The sequence below is a fragment of the Myxocyprinus asiaticus genome, chromosome 43 (assembly GCF_019703515.2).
Source record: "Myxocyprinus asiaticus isolate MX2 ecotype Aquarium Trade chromosome 43, UBuf_Myxa_2, whole genome shotgun sequence".
Classification (NCBI taxonomy): Eukaryota; Metazoa; Chordata; class Actinopteri; order Cypriniformes; family Catostomidae; genus Myxocyprinus; species Myxocyprinus asiaticus.
This window is the reverse complement of record NC_059386.1, coordinates 15043718-15069096: the sequence shown is the minus strand read 5'-3', so window position 1 is coordinate 15069096 and position 25379 is coordinate 15043718. Positions and strand designations below refer to the sequence as shown.

Sequence of the window (25379 nt, the reverse complement as noted above, 5' to 3'; positions counted from 1 at the left end):
TATAAAATAAATTATTTCATAGCTCATGCTGATAATTATGAAGGGACCTTCTAACCTTCTAGGTAACCCTTCAAGATACAATTTGAATATATACATTTTACAAATTATACTTTGTCAATTTTTCATCATATTGGTTGCATTTTAGCTTTTGAAAAATGGTAAAATTCATTTATATTCCATCAATAAATGTCTTTAAAACTTAATTTATTATTTTGCATATATATTTGTCACATGTTTATAGTTTACATGCATAAATTGTTCTATTTACAATGATTTACATTGATACTCAGAACTCTTTAAATAGATAACGGCATCTGAGCGCAACAACATGTGATATTGTTCCTCACATATTCTTTTGGTGGCTTAATGTGAGGAAAATTTCACATGTTTCTCATGGAGTTCTGGAAAAAAATAACATTTAGGCATTATAGATAAACATCTGATGGAAATGTTGCACTGAAGTAAAATATGTTTATACAGTAGATGAATGAGGCTGATGTTAACAGTTTGATTGTACACGTCACTTTATTAAGCAAGCATCTCATTGTCATTCACTGTTTAATGAAAATCATGTAATGATGCAGTAATAATGTTACCAACCACCTGGTGAATATTTCCGTTTTATTTTCTCACCAAAAGCAATTTTTTTCTCTCACATTTGGCACGTGCCAAGTGTTAATTTTAGACCATGTTTACGTGAATATCAAACAAATATTCACCTATAGCTATGCTGACAGGTATGGCTCACATTCCTTCTGTAAAAAACTCTGCTACCTCCCGCTCTTTCTCTGCTCCTTTTTCTTTTGAATGTTCGATTTTGGATTAATTTCTGTAGATAAGTAAGCGTGTAGTGAGTTTGGACTGCGCAGCTGATGGATCGGACCACTTTTGCTTTTGTTGGGGGGGGGGGGGTCGTCGCTAACATGGGAGGGGACATGGCAGAATATAGGGGAACTTCCCATTTTTACAGGTGGAAAATAGAGCCTTGCATGTTATTACTATATATATATATATCAAATGATAATATGATGGAATATCAATGAAGCCTTTCTGTGGGCCCCCCTCCAGTGAGGCCGATATTCAGACTTTTTTTAATTATCAGCAACAGACGATACATTTTCCCGTATGACCAAAGTTTGTCTTGAGGGTGCCGAAAATCGCTATGTCTCCATGGCAACGCGCTCACCAAGCCACGTGATAAGATGCGTGGGTTGACGATCTCAGACGCGGAGGCAACTGGGATTCATCCTCCGCCACCGGGACTGAGGCGAATCACTACGCAACCACGAGGACTTAAAAGCACATTGGGAATTGGGCATTCAAAATTGGGAAAAACAAAACAAAACATTATATCATGTACTGTCTGCAAATATGCACAGATCTTGTTTAAACAGATGTAATACACAAACCTCACACACAGAGGCGCTTTATGGTACCTCTGGGCCCACTGGCACATTGGTCCACTGAGCCCTCCTTCAAGTTGTTGAGCAGGAGGGGGGAAACTACTATGCATTGAACGAGCACTACACAGACGCCTTTAACGGTTGCGCACTGTCACCATGCCAACAACCGCGTCTCCCGATGAAAGCGTTTTAACGCACTCTTACTGCTGGGCCCCATGGGAGATGTAGGCCCCTGGGCTTCAGCCCGTATAAGTCCGTGCGTTAATGCGCCCCTGCTTACACAACTTCAGCAGATCCAGCATCCTGTGGAATGCTCATAAATCTTCCTCTGAAGTATGTATTTTAACAGTCTCTCCTCAACAGTTCCCTGTAACTTTTATAATGATAAAAGGCAAATATCAATAAAACTTCTATTATTTACCATTTGCAAATATGCAGATATCTAATTTAAACAGATGTCATTCACGAACTTTGCGAAAATTCAGCGTTTTCTTCCCATCGAACGCTCATCTAAAATCTTCCTCTGAAGCGTGTATTCCATCAGCCAGAATCAAAACTTCAGGATCAGGATCAAAAGATTCTCTGATTCACAAATAATGACGGTCCGTCTGTGACAATCCAAGCAGGCCATCTGGGCCGTTTAAACTGTCAGAAGATTGAAGCTCGCGCTGGATCCGCACGAGCGCGTGAGTGCAACTTCAAGGCTTTGTCCGAAACCAGGAAAATGCTGCCTCCGGAGGTTATATACGGAGGTACGATGAAAATAAGGTGCTTTTCAAACTGTTCAGAGACCAGTTTCCTAAAGAGTTCCATTCATTCAAAACAGCTGTCAGTTAAGCCATTAACTGATTAGGCAGCAAGGTAGCAAGTCAGTTGCCTACGTTTTTGGATGCTCTAGTTTTGTGTGAAATTGAGTAAATAAAGTGCTAAATAAGAGTTTATTATTATTATTATTATTATTTTGCAATTTTATTTTTGTTATTTACTATATTAAATTGTGTGATATATCGGCATTGTATCGGCCTATCGGCCACCATGCTCTCTGGATATCGGCATCGGCCATTAAAAACCCCATGTCGGTTGACCACTAATCATTACCCATGGTCCGACACCCTTGGACGTCTGATTGTAGTTTTGGAGACTTTCTGAACCCAAGACCCAACTAATTTCTAGATTATATACTGTAAATATACAGTATATAATAAATATAACAGTAATAATATTAAAAACCTTTATTTGGAGGCCAAATATTAATATATGCGATTACTTGTAATTAATTAATCGTAATATCATGTTATTAATTCAATTAAAAATGTAATCGATTCTGGAAAACCTTTTTTTTAACTGGTAGACAATAGGTATGTGCACAAGTAATTGATTAATCGAGTACTCGTTCAGTTTTGAATATTCAACTAGTTGAAACATTACTTGAATATTGCCTGCTGTGGGCAACAATGAAACTGCTTCTTTCACCTAAATCTTTCCATTACAATTGAATGCATTGATTGGCGCTGAGAATACATGATGATGTTAAAGGAATAGAATATAATATATTCTATAATAATAAGGAATATAAAAACAAAATTCTATCATTATTTATAGTGATATATAAAGTATATCGCTTCCGAAGACTTTGAATGTATGTTTGTATGTACGAGTGCAAATGTTTTTTTGTTGTTGTCATTTTTAAACCTAGATGTTGTTGTTTACACATTGTACTAATTTTTTAATGAGAAAAACTGATTCAAAGCTTAAAGGATGAACTTAAATTCTAAATTTCAAGTAATCAATTACTCGTTTTTTATGTGTTAGTGTACTTGACTATAAAATTAGTCGAAATGCCCATCCCTAGTAGACAGCTCATGTTACCATACTACTAGTGTTGGGTTCGAGTCAACCTTAGTCGAGTCCGAGTCAAGTCAGAGTCCAAAAGGGGCCGAGTCGGACTCAAAACCAAGTCCATAACAGGCCAAGTCCGACTTGAGTCCAAATTAATCTGTTCATGAATCTGAATTAAAATTGTAACCGTAAACTCAACATCAATATTTTAAGCTTATTTTAAACTTCACAACTAAGAAAAAAGTTTGTCAATATAAATGTAACAAAAACACCTCGGTTGCCTTTCATATATATATGTTATGATTAGTATCCTGCTGAACAGACTTCAGAGTGGTTTCAGAATGAAAGTATATGTTTTAGGTGTATGAAGACAAAACTGTCCTTCAACACATTTCTTATTGTGTTCAGTTGACATTTCAATTATTTGTTGCTTTTTCCCCTCCACTCAAACATACACCAAAGAAAGAGAAAGCTGCTTTAGTTTTTACAACCAAGGTTATTATGTTTCGAATTTTAATTTAGTTTTTATATCTACTTCATTTTCAATTTGTCAATTCAATTTAATTTAGTTTTATTTAAAATGATCCCTATCTAAAGAAATAATAGTCTAAACTGAGATTTCTTTCTGAATTTTTTTTTCTGCTGACTGATTTGGGAAAATACATACTGTACAAATGAGTCAACACAGTAGTAATTAGCACTCGCTGAGAAGTTACGTCTCACGATTTGACTGCAAATGCTTGAGCGGCAGCCGCGTTGGTCTGCAATCAGTCTGAAATCTTTAAATACCATCCAAAGAAAATTTAATTGAGCTCTTCTTTAACCGCAAAAACATGGAGAATAATAATTTTGAGTCATAAATTTAACATAATTGTCCTTCAAAAAAAAAAAAAGACATGCATATGTTACCCAGTGGTTTACAATAAAAATAACATAAAAAGTCATAACCAACTAAATTCATCTCGTAACATGAAGTGTAGCTTCATACACAAACTCTGTCATCAAATAATACATTTATTTTATAGTCTATAATTAAATTATAAACAAAACATTTCACTGCCCAAAATATCCTGATATTTTATTGTGCATGGTTGAATGTTGTGAATGGTGGACAAATGCTGTAAAATAATATATTTTAAGCAGCTCGTCAATACTTTGAAAACAGTCAATCAATGATAAATAGGTGCTGTTTATCTGTTTAGAGTTGCTGTCTGCTTTAGCAATAACACTTTTTTTCCCCCGACTATTTAAAAAGTTACACAGTTAATTCATCAAGATATTATGGACCAGTTCAAGCTGACAACACTGCGTGGACCACAAGAGAATACAGAAGCCTACATATGTTGATAAATTACGCCTAAAAAGACTTAGCCCAATACTAATACTATTTTTATGTATTTTTATTTTGATATGCTATTTTTAGTAAACTGTGAGAGACATGATGTGGGTGACTTGACTCAATGAAGTTCTTGATTTTAAGTTTTTAACCATGTTGAAACCGCAATGCGAGCACCATCTTGGCTGCACAAACACCACACGCAATTTTCCCAGTTGTCAGGTCCCGTGTCATGTGAAACTGCCTTGTTTAGCTTCTATTACATTGGATACATACCCGTCTTTATGTTTTCGTCATGCCAGCCACCTCGGTAGTCTCTGTAGTAACATTCAAGCGTATTGGTTGACTGATGAGTGTGCCTGTGCACGTGCGTATGTGTGTGTGCGTGTGTTTGCTTAAACACAGTGAAACAACTCTGGCTACATCTACAACTTCAGGGCTAATACAGCTGCATGCAGACAGAGATGTGTTCATTAATTTCTGTCTTTTTTGTGTGTTTTTTTTTTCATTGCATCACAAATGTCATGGACTCGGCTGGACTCGTAAAAAAATCCCTAGTCCCAAAGGCTCGAGTCCGAGTCAAGTCAGAGTAAAAATGCATCCGAGTCCGTGACAAGTCCAAGTCCATTAAAATTGGACTTGTGACTCGGACTCGAGTCCGAGTCCAAACTCGAGTATCCCAACTCTATATACTACTCTTATTATTTTAATAGTTAATGGTATATATACTGTTAAATGCACATTTTCTGTATGCATAATACCTGGATGATTTATATACAGATTTGCCACCATGGTCAAACAATGGGTAAACAAGAAGAGCACACTGTGCAGAATACTATATCCCAAAAGCACTGTCCTCGACTTGACCTTGCATTTACAGTGTACAGACTAATGAAACACTAATGATATTAAAGTAAAATTGTGACATTTTTATTTACAAGATGATAACTGAAAAACAGTCATGCAATTAAACATACACATAATGAGCTCACATGACCAAGATATAGCATACTACTGAACTAATGTGCACTGCCTCACACACAATTAGAAAAAAAACTGTTAGCAGTATTCAGTGTATACTGTGCAGTATGCAGTAAGTTGTACTCCAGTTTCCCATTCCGAATATAGCCTAAGTCAGCGACATCCCTTTTCACCAGACATCTGTTGCAGACATCTGTTTCCACCTGCATGATTCTAAACTGAAAGACTTTTTTGATACCTGTAAGGAGGGCAGCACAACTAAAAACAGCCCTGTTTGTTGAATATATTTGTCACGCTTGTATTATTTCTTATCACACTCTGATTATGTGTCATAATCAAAACAACCCTTTCATTCAAAAACCTCAGGGAATTGGATGAAAAGTGAGACAGAAGGAAACAGAAAAAAAAAAAAAAAGGAAAGAATGCCTCATATTATCTGGTTATTTTGATACCTTCTATAAATACTCATGATAAGCTGCCAGTGTCATCTACCCAGATATCTTCCATTTCAGAAACCTTAGCTGAGCCAAGAGCAGCCCCATTTGTGCTCTCCGTTGTTTCTTTTTCATATTCATTATAAATTGGGATAGCTGTCATTGTAGTCTCTTTTGTTAGCCATTTTGGAATGAATATAATTAGATTAGGAAAAGGGAAAAACACACCTCGGCTTTGTAATAAAAATTCACTTATCATTAAAACAGACAGGAAAAACATGAACATATACCTGCTAGTGTGAGACAAATTACCTCACGTCTGTTTATGAAACTTATTCATCATATTAGTGTCATGAGATTCAGAATGCCTCTTATTAAGTTGCAGCCGCTGGGGACATTCTGTGTTCCTAATTTGCACCCTTTACCTGTGAAATATTTCAAACTGACAAGAGACTGTGCCCTATACTATGACAGGAGAGACAGACCGCTAGCAAAATATGTCAATTTAGTCACGTCCGCATGTTTCCAAAATTCTAAAAGGTGTTATTAATGCTATAACACACCTGCTGTTGTGGCCTGGATATTACGTAAATAATATGAAAAATGGCCGTGCCATTGCCGGCTGTTAAGCTGAGTTGGTATGTCAAACTGAATAGGTCTTGTTTACTTTCTTTCTGTTTCCATTTTATTTCTTTCATTTTTTTCCAGTCTATACGTTTTCTCCTCCAAAAAATAATTGGATGCTCTTTTAATATTGTGAATGTTTTTATTTAAATTTGTATTTCTTTAAAGGAATATTCAGGGTTCAATACAAGTTTAGCTCAATCCACAACATGTATGATGTAATGTTTATTACCACAATAAATTATTTTGACTCTTCCCTCCCTCCACTCATCCCTTTAAAAAAACAGTGAGGCACTTATAATGGAACCCAGATTTTTGCTTTTTATAAAGAAAAGGAGGGACAAGTCTAAATATATTTTTGTAGTAATCAATATTATGCCACAAATGCTGTCGATTGAGACTTGATCTTATCTAGTATTAAACCCAGAATATTCCTTTAAGCATTCAACTGAGAGCGGAAATAAAGAGATGTCAGGAAATGATGGGGCCAGAAGGGGGATGGAGATTGGGACATGATGTGGGCTGGATGTGAACCAGCATTTCCCACATGAGCACCAAGGCTTAATTTGTTGTGAGCACACTGTGTTAACCCCTAGGCCATGGCCAGGGTTGGGAGGGTTACTTAAAATGTATTCCACTACATGGAATGTAAAATGAAAACATGCTGTAAAATGTAATTTGTAACATTTGATTACTCATCGTCAGTAACATAATCTAAGTACTGTGGATTACTTCTTCAGCACTGGCAGAATTTTTTCACTAGTTTTTGACTATAAAGATGTGAATAATGTAGGATTTTTATAATCTTCATTTTATAATGTAGGGATTTTTTTATTTTTTTTTACCACTGTGGTTGTTAAGGGCCAACTACCATCGGTAAACGGTGCTGTACGGGGGAGGTGGTGCATGCAAAAAAAATCTTATACATCAGATTTAGCTGTTTTGGAAGAAAATTGGTATTTTAATTCAAGTGGCATTCAACTGTTCACAAAGTATACTCAGGACATTACTGATGTAAAAAACAGCACCATCACTATTTGAAAAAAGTCGTTTTTGATCAAATCTAGACAGGCCCCATTTCCAGCAGCCATCATTCCAACACCTTGTCCTTGAGTAATCATGCTAAATTGCTAATTTGGTACTAGAAAATCACTTGCCATTATATCAAACACAGCTGAAAGCTATTTGGTTCAATTTTAGGTCAAAAATGGCAAAAAAGAAACAGCTTTCTCTAGAAACTCGTCAGTCAATCATCGTTTTGAGGAATGAAGGCTATACAATGCTTGAAATTGCCAAAAAACTGAAGAATTCATACAAAGGTGTACACTACAGTCATTCAAAGACAAAGGACAACTGGCTCTAACAAGGACAGAAAGAGATGTGGAAGGCCAGGTGTACAACTAAACAAGAGGATAAGTACATCAGAGTCTCTAGTTTGAGAAATAGATGCCTCACATGTCCTCAGCTGACAGCTTCATTGAATTCTACCCACTCATCACCAGTTTCATGTACAACAGTAGAGAGAAGACTCAGGGGTGCAGGCCTTATGGGAAGAATTGCAAAGGAAAAAGCCACTTTTGAAACAGAAAAAAAAAGAAAAGGTTAGAGTGGACAAAGAAACACAGACATTGGACAACAGATAATTGGAAAAGAGTGTTATGGATCTTAACCCCATTGAGCTTTTGTGGGATCAGCTAGACTGTAAGGTGCGTGAGAAGCGCCTGACAAGACAGTCACATCTATGGCAAGTGCTACAGGAAGTGTGGGGTGAAATGTCACCTGAGTATCTGGAAAAACTGACAGCTAGAATGCCAAGGATCTGCAAAGCTGTCATTGCTGCACGTAATTTGTAATAGTAATTTTTCACATTATTAATGTCTTGACTATACATTGTGATCAGTTGAATGCCACTTTGGTGAATAAAAGTACCAATTTCTTTCCATAAGAGCAAAATACATTATTCCAGACTTTTGGCTGCCAGTGTAAATAGCTATAGCTTAACTCACCGGTGGCAGTCCATCACTGCGGTGAGGCGGCTGTCAGTGTGATCCTAGTAGACCTAGAATAACGTGCCAAAAATCTGTCAGTACAGTAAAACTAAATTCACTTATATAAAAATTTGAAATAACTGAAATAATTTGGTGAAGTGATATGGAACCATTATGCGGTCAAGACCTGGAAATATTTCTCAGTGGTGTGTTTACTTGAAAAATAACTGCACGCCTTAGAACGTCCGTCAACCAATCAGAATCAAGCTTTCAACAGATCCGTGGTATAAAACGGAAATATGGCGCCACTCGCTGCTGCTGAGAAGTGCTTAAACTAACATCTTGGTGATTCTGAAGCGATGTTACTTCTGATGAAAGCTGCAACAAATAAAGGTAATCCCACAGGTGATCTCTCTCAGTTTCTGAGCTTCTCTCTTTCGATCCCTCAAAAACAAATTCACACACACACACACACACACACACACACACACACACACACAAACGCACTACCTTATTACTCCAGTAAGTGGTCCAGTAAAGCATCACAAGCCTCGCTATCCTCCGTTGCTAGTTCTAAAGTGACATTTTCAAACTAGCAATGAGATCTCGGACTGTATCAAAGCAAGACACTGAATCCGTGGCGGAAGAATGAAGTTCCACTCACAAGAGCGTTTTAGGGACGGAAACCAGAAAATATCTTGAGATAAAACCCTGAACTAGGTCTTAAGGTGTGGTAACTGTGTTTACGTAAGGAATAATTGACTCTGGCCTGTTGAGTTATTGAAAAATAAATGCACACAATGTGGTAATGTGGTCCGCTGCGCGTCATGACCACATTACCACCTCGGTTGTGAATTATTTTTCAATAATTCAATGGGCCAGAGTCAATTATTCCTTACGTAAACACACGGCTATGAAGTAGTTCCAGGTTTTTACCGCATAAGGGTTCCATATTACCACATTACCACCTCGGGTGTGCATTAATTCAATGGTCCGTCATCAATTATTCCTTACATAATGTTCCCCAGCTGTTCAAATGCTTATCAAATCGCATCATTTAAATAAATAAAATGTTTTCCAACTGAATAGACTAAATATTAAATGAAACACATGACACTAAAATGCAAGTAATCTCCTCGGTAATCAAAATACTTTTTGAAAGTAACTCTATTTTGATTACCAACAATTTAAATTGTAACTGTAGTGGAATATAGTTTCTCATATTTTGTATTTTAAATACGTAATCCCCTTACATGTATTTCGCTACTCCCCAACCCTGTCCACAGCTCAAATTTATTTCTTTTTAATACACTTTAATACACTAATATACTGATGCCTTTTTGGTACATTACAATGTACTTAGGGGGAAATTTACGAAGAATGTATTGCACCTGCTGACAGCATTGTTTATTTGCACACGCTTTCTGTGTTGTTTTAGCACCCAAATTGCAAAAGGAATTATGCAAATTAGTTAAATGCTGCAATGCCAAAATGCTAGGTTGTGGAGGATACAGGGTTTTGTGCTGAAATACTGCACGCAAAAGTGACGCAACTGTTTAGTGAATTTGCCCCGAAAGCCAAGGTCACACTACATTTCATGTGGATAAATTACTATTCTGTTGTAAAAAAAAAAAAAAATAATTAGTATTCCATTGCGCTCAAAGTTTCACACAATCTGACCTGTGAATTCAGAAGACGAGAAGATGCTTGACCAATAGAAGATTGAATCATCACACAAAGACCTCTTGGCTCAATACAAATAATATATATTTCAAAACTGCATGCTTTTTTGTTGCTGCAAAGTGTGTTGATGACATATTTTAACATGTTGAATTTAATGTTATTTGTGATATATTATTTATTAAAACTAAAAGCCCTCAAGTGTGGCATCATATTCTGTCTGTAACATTGTCTGAAATAATTTAGCATTCTCAAAGCCTAGTGTGACTGCGGCTCAAGTCTGTTATCCCTTCCTACAGAGGTGACATCCAGTTTGGAGCATATGGTTACTGAAGATTCCCCAGGATGTCCCTCCAGACAGGGCAGACTCTCACATCGATACTGCCAGATGTGCAAGGCCTGGTTCAATAACCCCGGCATGGCCAAACAGCACTACGACGGCAAGAAGCACAAAAAAAATGCGGCCCAAGCTAACCTCCTTGCACAGCTGGGCGAGAGTCTGGAAAACGGAGATGAACTGATCGGTACGTTTTGTTCACTGTCTGTGTGTTCCCTTTTGAAAAGTTTTGTTGGTGTAACCTAATGTATTAAGGTTGATTCAGTGATGTTAAATGATATTTTGGACTTGAATCAAACCAGTATAGTTAGTGCTGGTTTTGTGCTTTTCTAGCTAGTTAAACTGCAATGCTATGTTGTTTACCAAACTCCTGGTCAACATGCATGGTCTTTATGATGAAGATGGTTCACCAAGTGTGGCTTGCTGGTTAAGCTGGTTAAGTATCCTTTTAGGGACACCAGCATACAAGCACCCCACACTGGGGAACAGCATCCTAAACACAACATTCTGTATGCTGGTTACCAGCAATAATGGTGTTTTAAACAGGGTTAAAAACAAGTACAGGGATTAAGTACATTCATCTGGAACGATTTTTGCTGTCATCAATTTGTGGTTCTAACTCAGAAACAAAACGACCATAAATGCCACTGTTTAAGCACAGATACTGTATCATTTCAGCATTGACCATTCACTCTTTTACAAGCTTCAGGAAAGACATTTAATGCACTTAAGAGTCTTTTCACAAGAAGGTATTTCATTAAAGATCTGCATTATTCAGCAGATAGCTAAAGAGCTTTCGTCAGAGGCAGTTATCAATAGGTAATTAACAAGGTGACAAAAAGCCCCTCCAAGCACAGGATCTTTGCTTGCTAAGCAAACCAACAATGGTGGTGATTTCACACAACAAAGCCACCTTATTTGTGAGTTATGACGTGTTTTGAAAAGATCCATTTCGTGGGAGGTGTTTACCACCTGCCAGTTTGGCCGAATGTTGCATTTAGATTCAGATGGCAAAGTCTTCTGTCCCTTACGTCACGTTTGTGACTCAAAAATATGACTCACTGCTGCAGTTTACAGTAAGGCTTCCCAGTACTTCACTCTGAAATAATAATACAAGCACTCTGTGGATTGAATCAAATCTATTTCTGCTGCGTACTTGTGATGATTATGGCTCTATTAAAAATAACACTATGAATTTATAATACTGGACTTCTACGCTTGAGTCCTATATAAATTTACACCAGAATAGTATTTTGCAGGCTTGGGGAAGCGACTTTGGAACTGTAGCCTGCCAAGCTACAAGCTACTCATAGTTTAAAGTAGTAACTACAGGTAGTCTACCCATGTACAACCATCACCAAGTAGCTAACTACATTGAAACTACTTAAAAGCGACACTTTCTTTTAAAATATTGTATAAAACTAATATATAACAGTGAGTATTTTTCCAATGAATGAACAATCTCAATCAAGATGACAGCATTAAACTTGAACAGACCATAATTTATAAATGATCCTAATTTTAATAACCGAGTCGAAAACATTGCTATGAACATTAACATTTAACTAAATATTTTGCTATAAATAAGAAAACCTAAAATGGCTTGTCAGGAGTCAAAACTTTCAATCTTTTTTCAGTTAGCCCATTTACATGAATTGTCCAAATTAAATGATTCAATAGAATAAATTGGAATGCACTAGAATATATTTTCCAATGCCAAACAGATGTTACTGGAAAAGTACAAAGTTTTGAAAACTGTTCTCACAGTGAAATCAGAAACAGTAGGTTGACTTTTCTTTAGCTAAGATCAGTCTGCGATTACCGAAATTAGAAACACTGTCCCTAGTGGCCAAAGCGGTAAGTGTTGCTGGGCATATGGGCTTGTGTGATCTCCATTTTCCTGGTGTAAAGTCCACAGAGGGGCGCAAAAAGCAAGTTGTGAAGCGAGTTGTTTTTAGCTGTACAGGCTGTAATACAGTGATGAGGAATGCATATTTACAACACAAACCCCAAATATAAACCTAACCATCAGTAGTTATGCAAACGGATTACTTCCTGGATTCGACGTGGGATCCGAACCCGGTTCTCCCACACTGCTGATGCAACACACTTCTGGTCACCCCACAAGGGAAGGTAAACATGCAGGAGCTGATGTGAAGTGAGTCTGCATAATGGGGCCGATCCTAGGGAACTCGAACTCTCGGAAACAACATGCTGACTTCCCGTGTGATCATGTTGACTGTCACGCTACTAAAAAACATTTACTGAAAAAAGTTAGATAGTTTAGCTAATTTCTCCTCAACACTGTTTTTATTTGTCTACTGGCTGGCTAATGTCTTTAAGCCACTAACACTTTTATATCATTGAATACAAAAATGTCAGCCTTTAGAAACAGTGGGAAACTGAGTCAATGTCAGCAATAATCAAAACCTATTATATAGCATTCCATTCTGACTTCCCACCTACTGTAACATGAAGCCAGTGACTGATATTCCAAGCTTTTAACAAGCTTATAATTTACTGGCCTGTCCTAGTTAGAGGTGGAAAACAGATTTGGTGTAGGAAGACGGAGCTGTGGGTAGATGCGACTTATCAATGTGTTTCACAGCCCAAACCTTTATTTATTTTTTAATCATTGCGAAAGCGCACAATATCAAGGAAACGCTGAGGCCTTGATTTCGTTGGAGTTGCAGTAGTACACCGTAACCAGTGATGAGGCCAGTGCAATCTACAGTTTTGATTAAATATAGATCCATGTTAAACGGTATTGATGATGCCTCGGGATGAGCCTACATTCATTATCTGGCCTAATCGCTAGGATTTACCTTTGTATGGACGTATATGTTAAAATAACAAAGGATTCGCCATGTTTAAACAAAGGGACACATTTAAAAGCATGGTTTCCCCAAAAATGAAAATGATGTCATCATTTACTGACCCTCATGTCATTCCAAACCCATATGACTTTCTTTCTTCTGTAAAAAACAAAAGAATATGTTTGGCAGGATGTTACTCTCAATCACCATTCACTTTCATTGCATCTTTTTCCCATAGAATTAAAGAGGATGGTGACTGAGGCCACACGTTCTATCTAATCTCCTTTTGTGCTCCATATAGGTTTGTGTATGACTTTGTGTATGTACAGATGTGCATGACTTTCTTTCTTCTGCTGAATACAAACAAAGATTTTTAGATGAATATTTCAGGTCTGTAGGTCCATACAATGCAAGTGAATGGTGGCCAGAACTTTGAAGCTCCAAAAAGCATATAACGGCAGCATAAAAGTAATCCATAAGACTCCAGTGGTTAAATCCATATCTTCAGATGTGATTTTATGGATGTGGGTAAGAAACAGATCAATATTTAAGTCATTTCTTACTATAAATTCTCTTCCCTGCCCAGTAGGTGGCGATATGCACAAATAATGTGAATTGCCAAAAAGAAGAAGAAAGTGAAAGTGGAGATTTGTAGGAAAATTTCATTTTTCCCTTGAACTGTTTTTTTACAGACACTTATAATATCGCTTCTGAAGATATGGAATTAACCACTGGAGTCATTTAGATTGAGTTATGTGCTTTTTGGACCTGGCCACCATTCACTTTGGACCTACAGAGCTGACATATTCCTTTAAAAATCTTTGTTTGTGTTTAGCAGAAAAAAGTCATAGACATCTGGGATGGCATAAGGGTGAGTAAATGATGAGCAAATTTTCATTTTTGGATGAATTATCCCTTTAAGTTCAGTCACCCTATAGCTAATTACGTGGCCTAGATGGTTCAACACACATGGACATGCTCTTTAAAGATATGAGTCACGTATAGGCATAAGCTTATGCTTACTTGTGTAGGAGACATGTATATTTGGTTTCATGCATAATCTGTCTTGTTTACAGAGGCACTGGCACTTGATCTTTTGCTTGAGAGAGAACAGCAATGTGCTACATAATTTCATGTATGTACGGTGATCCTATACACCCTGTCTTAAGGGTGTTTGTCTAAATAGGGTGTTTATTTTTACTCAGTTTCACTAATATGTAAGATTTAAGTTGGATTATGTTAGAACATGTTAGTTCTAGTTCCTTATCTGACACTCACTCGACATTGTGTCGATGTAGTGTCACTAGGGGTCGCACTTGGGAGCCCCAAACACCTCTGATCTTTGAGAAAAGGCCAATGGGAATTGGCGAGTGGAATTTGCATGCTACTCCCCCGGACATACGGGTATAAAAGGAGCTGGCTTGCAACCACTCATTCAGATTTTCTCTTCGGAGCCGAGCGGTTGTGTTCAGCGAGCTGAAACCTCTGCCGTTCCATTCACCTCGAAAAGATGTTGGATTTACGGCACATTACAGTGGCTTCCCCCCTCTTGCACTGGTGAAGTGCAGAGAATGCCCCTGGGCGCTTCAGCAGCCAAAAGAGTATATTTTCCCTTCTAAAAAGTGGTATTAATGGAGAGCGTCTTTTTAAAGATGCCTTTCCGTTTGTGTGTATTTCCTTGTTGCGGTCGTTACCTCTCCGCTTCCGATGGCCACGATCGTGGTCTTACGTGCTTGGGCGCTGCCCACGCGGAGACAGTGTTCATGGACGGGTCATGTTCTCACTTCGAGAGCGTGACCATGGCAACATTGCGGTCGCAGTTTTTTCTTCGTTAGAGGGAAAGGCCACCCCAGTGGCTCCTCACTTCGGTCCTTCTACCTACGGGTTTGAGGCCACGTCGGTTAGCACTGGGGGCGATTAGGGAGCCCATTCCCCAGTATGCTCATTTGCCCCGCTGGGATCAGACCGCCAGCTCGTCTCACGGCGGGTACGCGATCTCGTTTCAGCGCTCGTGAAGTGGATGAGCTCTCGATTACAGCATCAGAGAGCGGGCTGTCCAGTCTGACGCTGAGGACTCGACTGGGCTCCCACCTTCGGGTTCGGTCGCCCAGTTGCAGCCTGACGTGCAGCTGGTAGCCATGCTTGCCCAGGCGGCTGCGTGTGTCGGGTGGAACCCTCCACCCCCCCCTGAACCCTCGCAGCCTGATGATTGGTTCCTGGGCCCGGAGCGCCGCTCATGGCCACACCCCACCCCGGTCCCTTTCTTCCCGGAGCTGCATGAGGAGCTCACGAGGTCGCAGCGGGCACCTTTCACTGCCCGGACCCGGTCTCTGAGCTCCTCCGCTCTCACTACCCTCAATTGTGGGGCTGCCAGGGGGTACTCTGCGATTCCCCAGGTGGGTAAGGCGTCCTCCTGCCGCAACAACACCAGCTCCCTTCTACAGAAGGACACAATAGAGCCTGTCACTTCAGCCGAGATGAGGAAGGGGTTTTACAGCCCCTAACCCAAAAATGGCGGTGGGTTGCGGCCAATCTTGGACCTGTGAGTTCTGAACCGGGCCTTGCACAGACTCCCGTTCAAGATGCTGACGGAAAAACGCACTTTAGCGAGCGTCTGACATCAAGGTTGTTTCGCGGCGGTAGACCTAAAGGACGCATACTTCCACGTCTCGGTTTTACCTCGACACAGGCCTTTCCTACGGTTTGCTTTTGAGGGCCGGGCATACCAGTACAAAGTCCTCCCCTTTGGTCTGTCCCTGTCACCTCGCGCCTTCACGAAAGTCGCAGAGGCAGCCCTTGCCCCGTTAAGGGAAGTGGGCTTTCGCACCCTCAACTATCTCAACAACTGGCTAATTCTGGCTCACTCGCGGGACTTGTTGTGTGCTCACAGGGACCTGGTGCTCAGGCACCTCAACCGGTTGGGGCTTCGGGTCAACTGGGAATAGAGCAAGCTCTCCCCGGTTCAGAGCATCCCTTTTCTTGGCATGGAGTTAGACTCAGTCTCGATGACGGTGCGCCTCACGAGCGAGCGCACGCAGTTGGTGCTGAACTGTCTGAGAGCGTTCAGACAGAAAACGGCGGTCCCACTGAAACTGTTTCAGAGGCTCCTGGGGCATATGGCATCCTCAGCGGCAGTCACGCTGCTCAGGTTGATACATATGAAACCACTTCAGCACTGGTTTCAGACTCGAGTCCGAGATGGGCATGGCACCACGGGGCACACCAAGTGCTCATCACGCCGGTCTGCCGCCGTCTGTTCAGCCCTTGGATTCCTACGGGCAGAGGTTCCCCTAAAGAAGGTCTCCAGGCGTGTCGTGGTTAAGATGGATGCCTCCAAGCGTGGCTGGGGTGCCGTGTGCAATGGGCGCGCAGTCGCAGGTCCTTGGACTGGCCCGCAACTGCGTTGGCACATCAACTGCCTCGAGTTGCTCGCCCTGCGGAGGCTTCGGCCGTTGATCCAGGGCAAGCACGTGTTGGTCCGGACAGACAACACAGCGAAGGTAGCGTGCATCAACCGCCATGGCGGCGTGCGCTCTCGTCAAATGTCGCAACTCGCCCGCCATCTCCTCCTCTGTAGTCAGCAGCGGCTCAAGTTGTTGCGAGCCACTCACATCCTGGGCAACCTCAACAGCGCAGCGGACACGCTGTCATGGCAGGTCACACTCGGGAGAGTGGAGACTCCACCCCCAGGTGGTCCAGCTGATTTGGAGTCAATTTGGTCAAGCGCAGGTAGGCCTGTTCGCTTCCCGGGAATCCTCCCACTGCCCGCTCTGGTATTCTCTGACCGAGGCTCCCCTCGGCACAGATGTGCTGGCACACAGATGGCCCCTGGGGCTGTGCAAGTAAGCATTCCCCCAGTGAGCCTACTTGCACAGACTTTGTGCAAGGTCAGGGAGAAAAAAGAGGAGAAGAGGCCACGGCTGGGCTAGCCTGTCCCCATTTTTTTGGCCAGTCGACTTGTCCCCGGGTTGTAGGGGACCGTTTGATGCTCGTAGGAGCATTGGGGAGGTTACGTGACAGCCTGGTGCGCTGGCTACGAGGCACACAGCGGTCCACCTGTCTCGCACCGCCAATCCACGTAACACAGTTCAGCATATTGTGCCATTTTGTACAGGGACCCCTAGTGTCACTACATCGACACAATGTCGAGTGAGTGACAGATAGGGAACGTCCTGGTTAATTTCATAACCTCCGTTCCCTGATGGAGGGAACGAGATGTTGTGTCCCTCTTGCCACAACACTGAACTACCCGCTGAAATGGCCGGGACCTTGTCTCGGCTCCTCAGCACAAAACCTGAATGAGTGGTTGCAAGCCAGCTCCTTTTATACCCTTATGTCCAGGGGAGTGGCATGCGAACTCTACTCGCCAATTCCCATTGGCCTTTTCTCAAAGATCAGAGGTGTTTGGGGCTCCCAAGGGCGACTCCTAGTGTCACTACATCGACACAACGTCTCCTTCCCTCCATCAGCGAACGGAGGTTACAAAAGTAATCAGGATGTTTTATATATGTGTGTGTGTGTGTGGGGGGGGGTGTTGGGGGGTCAGATTTTACCTGCATTGTTGGGACCAAATGTTTGCATAAGGACAGTAAAACCTGAATTTTGCCAAAGGTTCCTACAAGGAAAATGGCTAAATAAACATACTAAATAATGTCTTAATGAAAATGTAAAAAGGTTTGTGTGAGGGTTAGGTTCAGAGGTAAGGGATAGACACTATCATTAGCTTAATATAAAACAATAGAAGTCAATGTAAAATCCCCACCACGATAGAAAAAAAGTGTGTGTGTGTGTTTTGTTCAGGCCTGAAGCGGAGTCACACATGTGAGGTCTGCTGTGTTACACTGAACTCTGTGGCACAATATCACGCACATCTGCAGGGCTCCAAACACCAGAACAAGTGAGTATTTGCCATTTCATTTTCAACAGTGTTTATATACACTTGCTGCCCCACATGTCATTCCAAACCTATATGACATTCTTTCTAGTTTGGAACACAAAAGGAGATGTAAGGCAACATATTAGCCTCAGTTCATTGCATCTTTATTCTCTATAATGAAACCTTTAATAGTGCTTATCGTATTTGTCCTTTTTGAAGCTTGAAAGCTCCTGCTCACTATAATTTTATAGTGCTGTGTAAAATATCTCTTTTTATGTTCTAGGAAAAATAACAACATATACTGTAGTTTGGAATAACATAAGGATGAGTAAATTACAGAATTTTCCATTTTTAGGTGAATTACTCAACTTTAACTGGTGGCTCATTGTTTGAGCACAGACCTGACAAGGACATATCCAAAATAAAATGGTTGCAGTTCACCCTGTTATAAACCCTGGTCTCTTTTGAAAGAAGGGAATTAGGAGATTTGTCAGGATCCTGCCATCTCTGTTTGGTCTTTTCTTACTTTTTAGTGGCAGGATCCTGACAACCTTGTACTTTGTTGCTATTTGTACTTTCTGTTTGTATTTTGTCTCTCCCATGTGTTTCTCTGCCCTGTCTGTTCTCTGTCTCGTTTCCCTGATTATCTGTTCATTTGCTTCACATGCCCCCTCTTTTACCTTCTGATTTTTCCCTCTTTATATTCTCCTTGTGTCTCTTATCTTATGTTGGATTCTTCCTCTTGGTCTCCTCCTGTTCAGTCATGTTTTTTCCCTTGTCGATCTGATTAGCTCTTATTTTCTCTGTTTATATTGTGTATTTTGTCAGTGCTAGTTTTGCATTCATTATTTTGTTGCCCTCCCATGGAAAGAATTGGTTTCTTTTCTGTTTGCTTTTTTAAAGTTTACTCTGTCTGCGCTTGGGTTCTCGACACAAACCCTGACAAGAATGTTGTCCAAAAGTTAGAATTAAAGGGCTAGTTCACCCAAAAATGAAAATTCTCTCATCATTTACTCTGAGAAAGAGAGATGTGTTTGACTTTGATGGGGTGAAAAATCAAATCTTTTTTCAAATACCAAACATGGCACAAACCAGAAGCGAGCACAAATGATGGAAACATGTGAGAGTGATTGACATGGGGTTTAGTCTGCATGAAAAATAATATCTAATATCTCAAACACCGAACCAGCACAAACATTAATTTTTGTGGCACAAATTAGCACAAACGTAGCACAAACAAATGGTATAGATTTGGTAATGATTTAATTATATGGGGTGCCAACTTCACTGAGGTATTCCAAAGTCCTTGTTCACTGTATATTCTCCTCCCTGCCCAGTAGGTGGCAATATGCATGAGGAATGCATATTTGTTTGCAAAAACAAAAGAAAAAGAATGTGAAAGTGAAAGGGGAGATTTATAGTAAAAAAGGACCCGCTAAGCTTCAATGAAACGTGGGTGCTGCCAGATACTATTTAGCAGAGACGGGTCACTTCTGTTAAAATTAATGGGAGGAATTGGAACGCCCAATGGTCAATGGATGTACAAAGGAAGTCCCACCTTACAGGTAAAAGAGACAATCACCTTTTAGATACAGACATCGCCTGCCAATCAATTAAAGAACGAGTATGCGCATTAGCTATACAAGCCAGGAAAATTGCATTTTTTTAACGTAATCTGAGGTAAAGAAGCACAATTTATGATACCAGTGTTAACAGATTTTCCTGCTCATTTGAAAAATGTTCTTTGATTGTAATTTTGACCAAGCGTTTTGGAGATTTCAGTCTTCCCCCATTCTAGTAGATTGGAGCTGCACTTTCATGACTGGAAATAGCTTCCCGAGAGTGTTCAAAGATGGCTGCCAGGGCCGGCCCTAGCATTTTGGGGGCCCCAAGTAGATTTTAAAAATGGGGCTCCCTTACTACAAGTACACCTATCCAAATACACTCAACATTAATAACAAATCAAGCTTAAAATTGTGCAAATAAACAAGTGTATTTATTCAAATGCATAAAACTTAAGAATTTAAAACTTTTAACTGTAGTTTATTAGCACAGGTATAACAATTTCAGAAGTCCCCCCCCCAAAAAAGAGCATAATTTTCTTATTCTTATTATAATTTTCTTTTGCCGTACATCTACTCTCTGTCTTTGCTTACATGGATCGATAAGGGGACAACAGTGAAATTGGTAAAAGGTAGACTTGAACCCCAATCGTCCACTCCACTAATCAACAGTTGTACTAATGTCGCCACATAGTTCTTAGGCTGCGGATTTTCAAATTCACATAGCCTACTTATATCTCCATGTCTTTCTTCAAAGTTTATGTAATATTTTTATAGTTTGACAGGTTTCACCAGACTATTGGCGTGCATATAGCTGGGCTGTGAGGCCAATTCTATTTACATTTATTGCAAATAATTATTTGGCTATACTAAACCAATGGTAGAGGGCCCCCCTGGTGGCCACAAGGGCCCTATGCATCCACTTACGTCGCTTAATAGGTAGGGCCAGCACTGATGGCCGACAATGGACTTATTTGTTTGAAAGACTTTAGTCCCATCTTCTTTCATTTGATTAGCCATCTCATTCGACATTGACGAGGGGTGCTACACTACTGAGCGTGATGATAAACCATAATATGATCCCTGCAACAGCTTATTGACAATTAGACAACAGAGCATAATGAGCTGCAGCAGAACAGCAACAAGGATATCAGTTATTGGGGTGGAGACAATTTTGCCACATCTGATTATTTGGTCAGGTAAGGCATGTCCAAGCTGTCACAGAGTGGCATGTGGTGGCATTATTACACACACACTCTCGGCCTGCATTATGTGTTCATAAGCATGCTAAAGAGGCTCAGAGCACACAAAATGACAATCCACAATACATGGGCCACTGGACTGCAGCATTACTGGAGTTGATGTTTGAATGCAGCTAAATTTGGAGAGGCAAGATGGAGGGTAGAGCAGGGATAATTGTAACACTTTTCTGAGACAGATAATACATTCATGCAGACAGAAGTTTGGCCCACAAATCACTTAAAGGCAGCATAAAAGTAATCCTTATGACTCCAGTGGTTTAATCTATGTCTTCAGAAGTGATATGATAGGTGTGGGTGAGAAACAGATCAATATTTAAGTCCTTTTTTACTATAAATCTCAATTTTCCCACTTTTACATTCACATTCTGACTGGTTCTCAGTTCCCAAAGGAGCATTGCGGTTTAAGCTATTACCAATGTTACATTTATTAAGCCCTATCCCTGCTCTCCCCTACAAATGATCTCTACACTTCTGTGAGTAACAACAGTGAAGGGAACACGTAGTGAAGAATGCTTTCACGCACTCGGGTCAAGTAACGTGAACTAATGCAAAAGTTCACTAAGCCTGTTTAGTCATGGGTACTTAGACACACATTCTGAACGACTCACCTCCCGAAACGCTGTCAAACACAGCAGGAGATTTGCTTGGCAGCAACCTAAATTCCATGCTTTTTGGGTCTCTCTGATTTGTTCATCTTTCGAACCGCACTCCATTAACCTCAACGACCTGATGGAAAGAATCGTTTGACTGATTACAAGGAGTCACAGATCTCGCCAGAGGCCCATGACTCTGCTCCATTGAGTGTCCCTGGGAGCGTGTGCGGCCGAATTGGAAAGTCAGTGATGGATCAATGAAAGAGCAATGAGTGATACTGCAGGAAGTTCAGCTTGGGTCACTCTTTGCACACCCTTCTCTCAATGATCTATAGTAAACTGAGAGATTACGTCATGCTCAGTTGGAGGTTGCTTATGACAATCAATTCAGTTCGAATCAAATGAGCTTTATTGGCATGACAAAAGCTGCAGTGTATTGCCAAAGTATTTGCAAGTGTTACAAAGAATAAAACTTGAACAAAGGCCCCGTTTCCACCTGGTATTAAGATGCATTTTGGGTGATCTGATCACATGTGGTCAGCCCTAAATACAGGTCTAAACGGGGTCTAAAACGTTTTGTGATCGGATCACAAATACCACATACAAGTGTGGTCAAAAACGCATGTGACCAGATTGCATTTGAGGTGTAAATGCTATTCCATCCTGCATGTGTCCAGGCAGCAGTGAAGCATCACCCCTCACCTATCAGTCAACCACTGCACTAAAACAAGAGTTTAAACTTTGCTGTTTAAGAGCTGCTTTGAAAGAAATAACCATCTGATCGAAAAAAAAATTAAAAAGCAGATACATACACAATCATGAGAGCTTCACAGATCTTCTTTAGTGTGTCTGATATCAACACAGATGACAAGCACTAACACCTTTAATACAGGTAATACACTAAAATAACAGATAATTCTGCTTGACGTTGCGTTTGTGCTTAGATAAAATTTCAACCGCATCTGGGAGAAACAGTGCACCATTTTTTTTCAAGCTTTCTTTGTCTATTCTTACTTTATTCCCCTTTATTATCATGCAGTAACACACTGACACAGTGATTGATGTACAGTATGTCCTCATGATTCAGAGACCCTCCCCTCCAAATCCGAACACAAGTAGTCACAGGAGACGCATTTAAGTGACCAGGTTGTGACCAAGTGACAGCGATGTGTCTCACCTGACCACATGTGATCGGATCACCCAAGATGCATCTTAATACCATGTGGAAACGGGGCGTTTTATTCTTTGATGAGATGGAAATGAAAGATAAACAAACATATATATATATATATATATATATATATATATGTATATATATATGTATATATGTGTGTGTGTGTGTGTGTGTGTGTGTGCAGATAGTGTGACAACATACAGAGAGGTCAACAAAAAGTCAGTGTATTTTTCATGAACTGTATCTTTTTTCCTAGGCAATAATAGTGAAAATGTTCAATAGCTTATTTGTAGCCATAACTTAGGAAACAGCTGGTCAGACTTTTAAAAAATTAACCTACCCCAAGAAATGTTCACTGGATTCAAAAGTGTGACAAACAGCCCTAGTCTGCCTTATATCTGAAATATTTCATGTAAATTATCTGTCTCTTGCTGCTCATGGGTCTCAGAAATAGTATTTCTACTGCTGTTTTGTACAAAACGTAAGCATCTTTGTTTTTTATTTCTCTTCCAGCTTAAAGAACAAATGAAGTTTAATGGAACAAAAAGGGTCTCTTTTCATTCTTCATCTGATATCAAACTCAAACTTCAAGTCTGTCTGTGGAACTCAAAGAATTCTTCCTTGATTTGGACATGATATGGATATGGACACTATGGACAATATGGTGATAATAAACTATGATAAATATTGCAGTGTATACATTTGCACAAAAAAAAAAAAAAGAAAAGAAAAAGAAAAGAATCCTGCTCCAGCAAGTCCTGAAAACTTTGAAGTACTGTATATAATTAAAGCATGTATAATGGACACAGTTCCAAAAGTGTTATGTTGTCCTTTTTATAATAATGTTGTTTATATTTTAATTTAAATGTATGCTCAGAACTAAAAAAAAAAAAAAAAAATTGTATTAGAGGAAAAAATATTTAATTGCCATTGAAGGTGTATTAAGTTCCCTTGAGGTATTTTGTACATAACAGTCAGGAGAGATTGCTTTCTAATGATATTAAAAGTTTTGAGGCTGCATTTATACACACAAAGGTAGTGGACCAAAGTACAGTGATTAGTACATGTTATAAAACCATTTGCAAACATCTTTCTTTGAAATTGTTTGGAAACTATCTTCTTCATTGCTTTAGCAAAATAGTGTTTTTATCTTCCAGTGTTGTTCATCTAATGCTTAATATTCGGCATACACTTTCCTGATATGAACAGTTATTACTGCATTATAAAAATATGAGGGTTGCATAAATAGATATACAATAAACTGTTTACTATCTCTTTCAATGACTGTAAGAAAGAAACCCAAGGCATCACCATAGGAAGGCATTAATTCTGAAATTAAAAAGTTATTAGAATGACATGGTGCTGTTCTTTGCTGATGGGGTCACTTTAGTGCTTTTCACAAAGGACTGAATGTACATTGTGCATTTAAAATGAGCCAATCTAATTGAATTGTCCCCAAAACAACAACCCTTATTGAAATCCTGAAACTTTTTTAAATGAAGCTCCCACTCATATTTATTTTAATGTATAGTTTTGTCTTGTTTGAATGGCTTCCAAGAGAATAAAAGCTATTCTGACACAAACACAATTTGCAGTTCCGTTTTCTCTATATGTTATAGTATCATGGGGCTTGAATTTCAAACACTATCAAGTTGTCTAATGCTAATTCACACATATTTAGCAACTGCCACTATTGTTTGTGTATTGGAATGAGAGGCAAACAACAGAAATAAAAAGCGGCCCCAATAAATCACGTCTAAGTGTCTCCCAAAGGCCTTTTTCTTATGGTGTTTTCCATTTAGCTGAAATGATGTGCATGCTAAGAGGGCCCACTGAGCTTAAAAGATAAAAGGACCAGCATAAAAGAACGAGGAAACAATCTTTAGAAATGAAAGGCATTGCAAGTGATTCCCAACAGAAAACCAGCAGCTGAATTTCTGTTGGGCCCGGAGGGGTATCCTTTGTGCAGATCTTCAGATCTACTGATGGTCCCGTGATAATCGTTTCAGAATCGACTCATAGTATTAGGGACACATAAAGAATCAAAATGCTCTTTAAATCTACTCAATATAAAATCTAAATGCTTGTTAAAATCTTAATGACATAAAACTCTAAATTTTAGCTGGTTTAATCATTTATACCATTTAGCTTTTAGGCAGTCACTCTTTAAATCTTTTTAAAGGAATAGTTCACTCAAACATAAAAGTGCAGTCATTATCCTCATGTTGTTTCGAAACCGTTTATTGTTATATCTTTTCTGTGGAGCACATAAGGAGAATCTTCACGCAGGCCTTTATCGCCACACAATGACGTGGCGAACATGTCTGTCAAGCTCCAAAAATGACAAATAAGCACCATAAAAGTAGTTCACACCACTCATGTGCGATATTCCACACTTTCTTAAGTCATACACGATAGCCTTATGTGGGGAACAGAGCTAAATGTAAGTCAAGTGAACTTGAGAACCGCTACGA

General features: G+C 39.7%; 1 protein-coding gene across 1 annotated transcript in view; it reads left to right on the top strand.

Annotated features, from left to right (window-relative positions):
- The window catches only part of LOC127433655 (zinc finger matrin-type protein 4-like), a 62181-nt gene extending 38459 nt beyond the window's left edge, over window positions 1-23722 (top strand). The window contains exons 6-8 of the mRNA XM_051685736.1: window positions 10585-10809; window positions 18239-18335; window positions 23419-23722. Coding sequence (XP_051541696.1) covers window positions 10585-10809; window positions 18239-18335; window positions 23419-23434 — 338 coding nt within the window. The 3' untranslated portion in view covers window positions 23435-23722. The remainder of the gene's footprint in view (window positions 1-10584; window positions 10810-18238; window positions 18336-23418) is intronic.
- Window positions 23723-25379: the final 1657 nt, after the last annotated feature.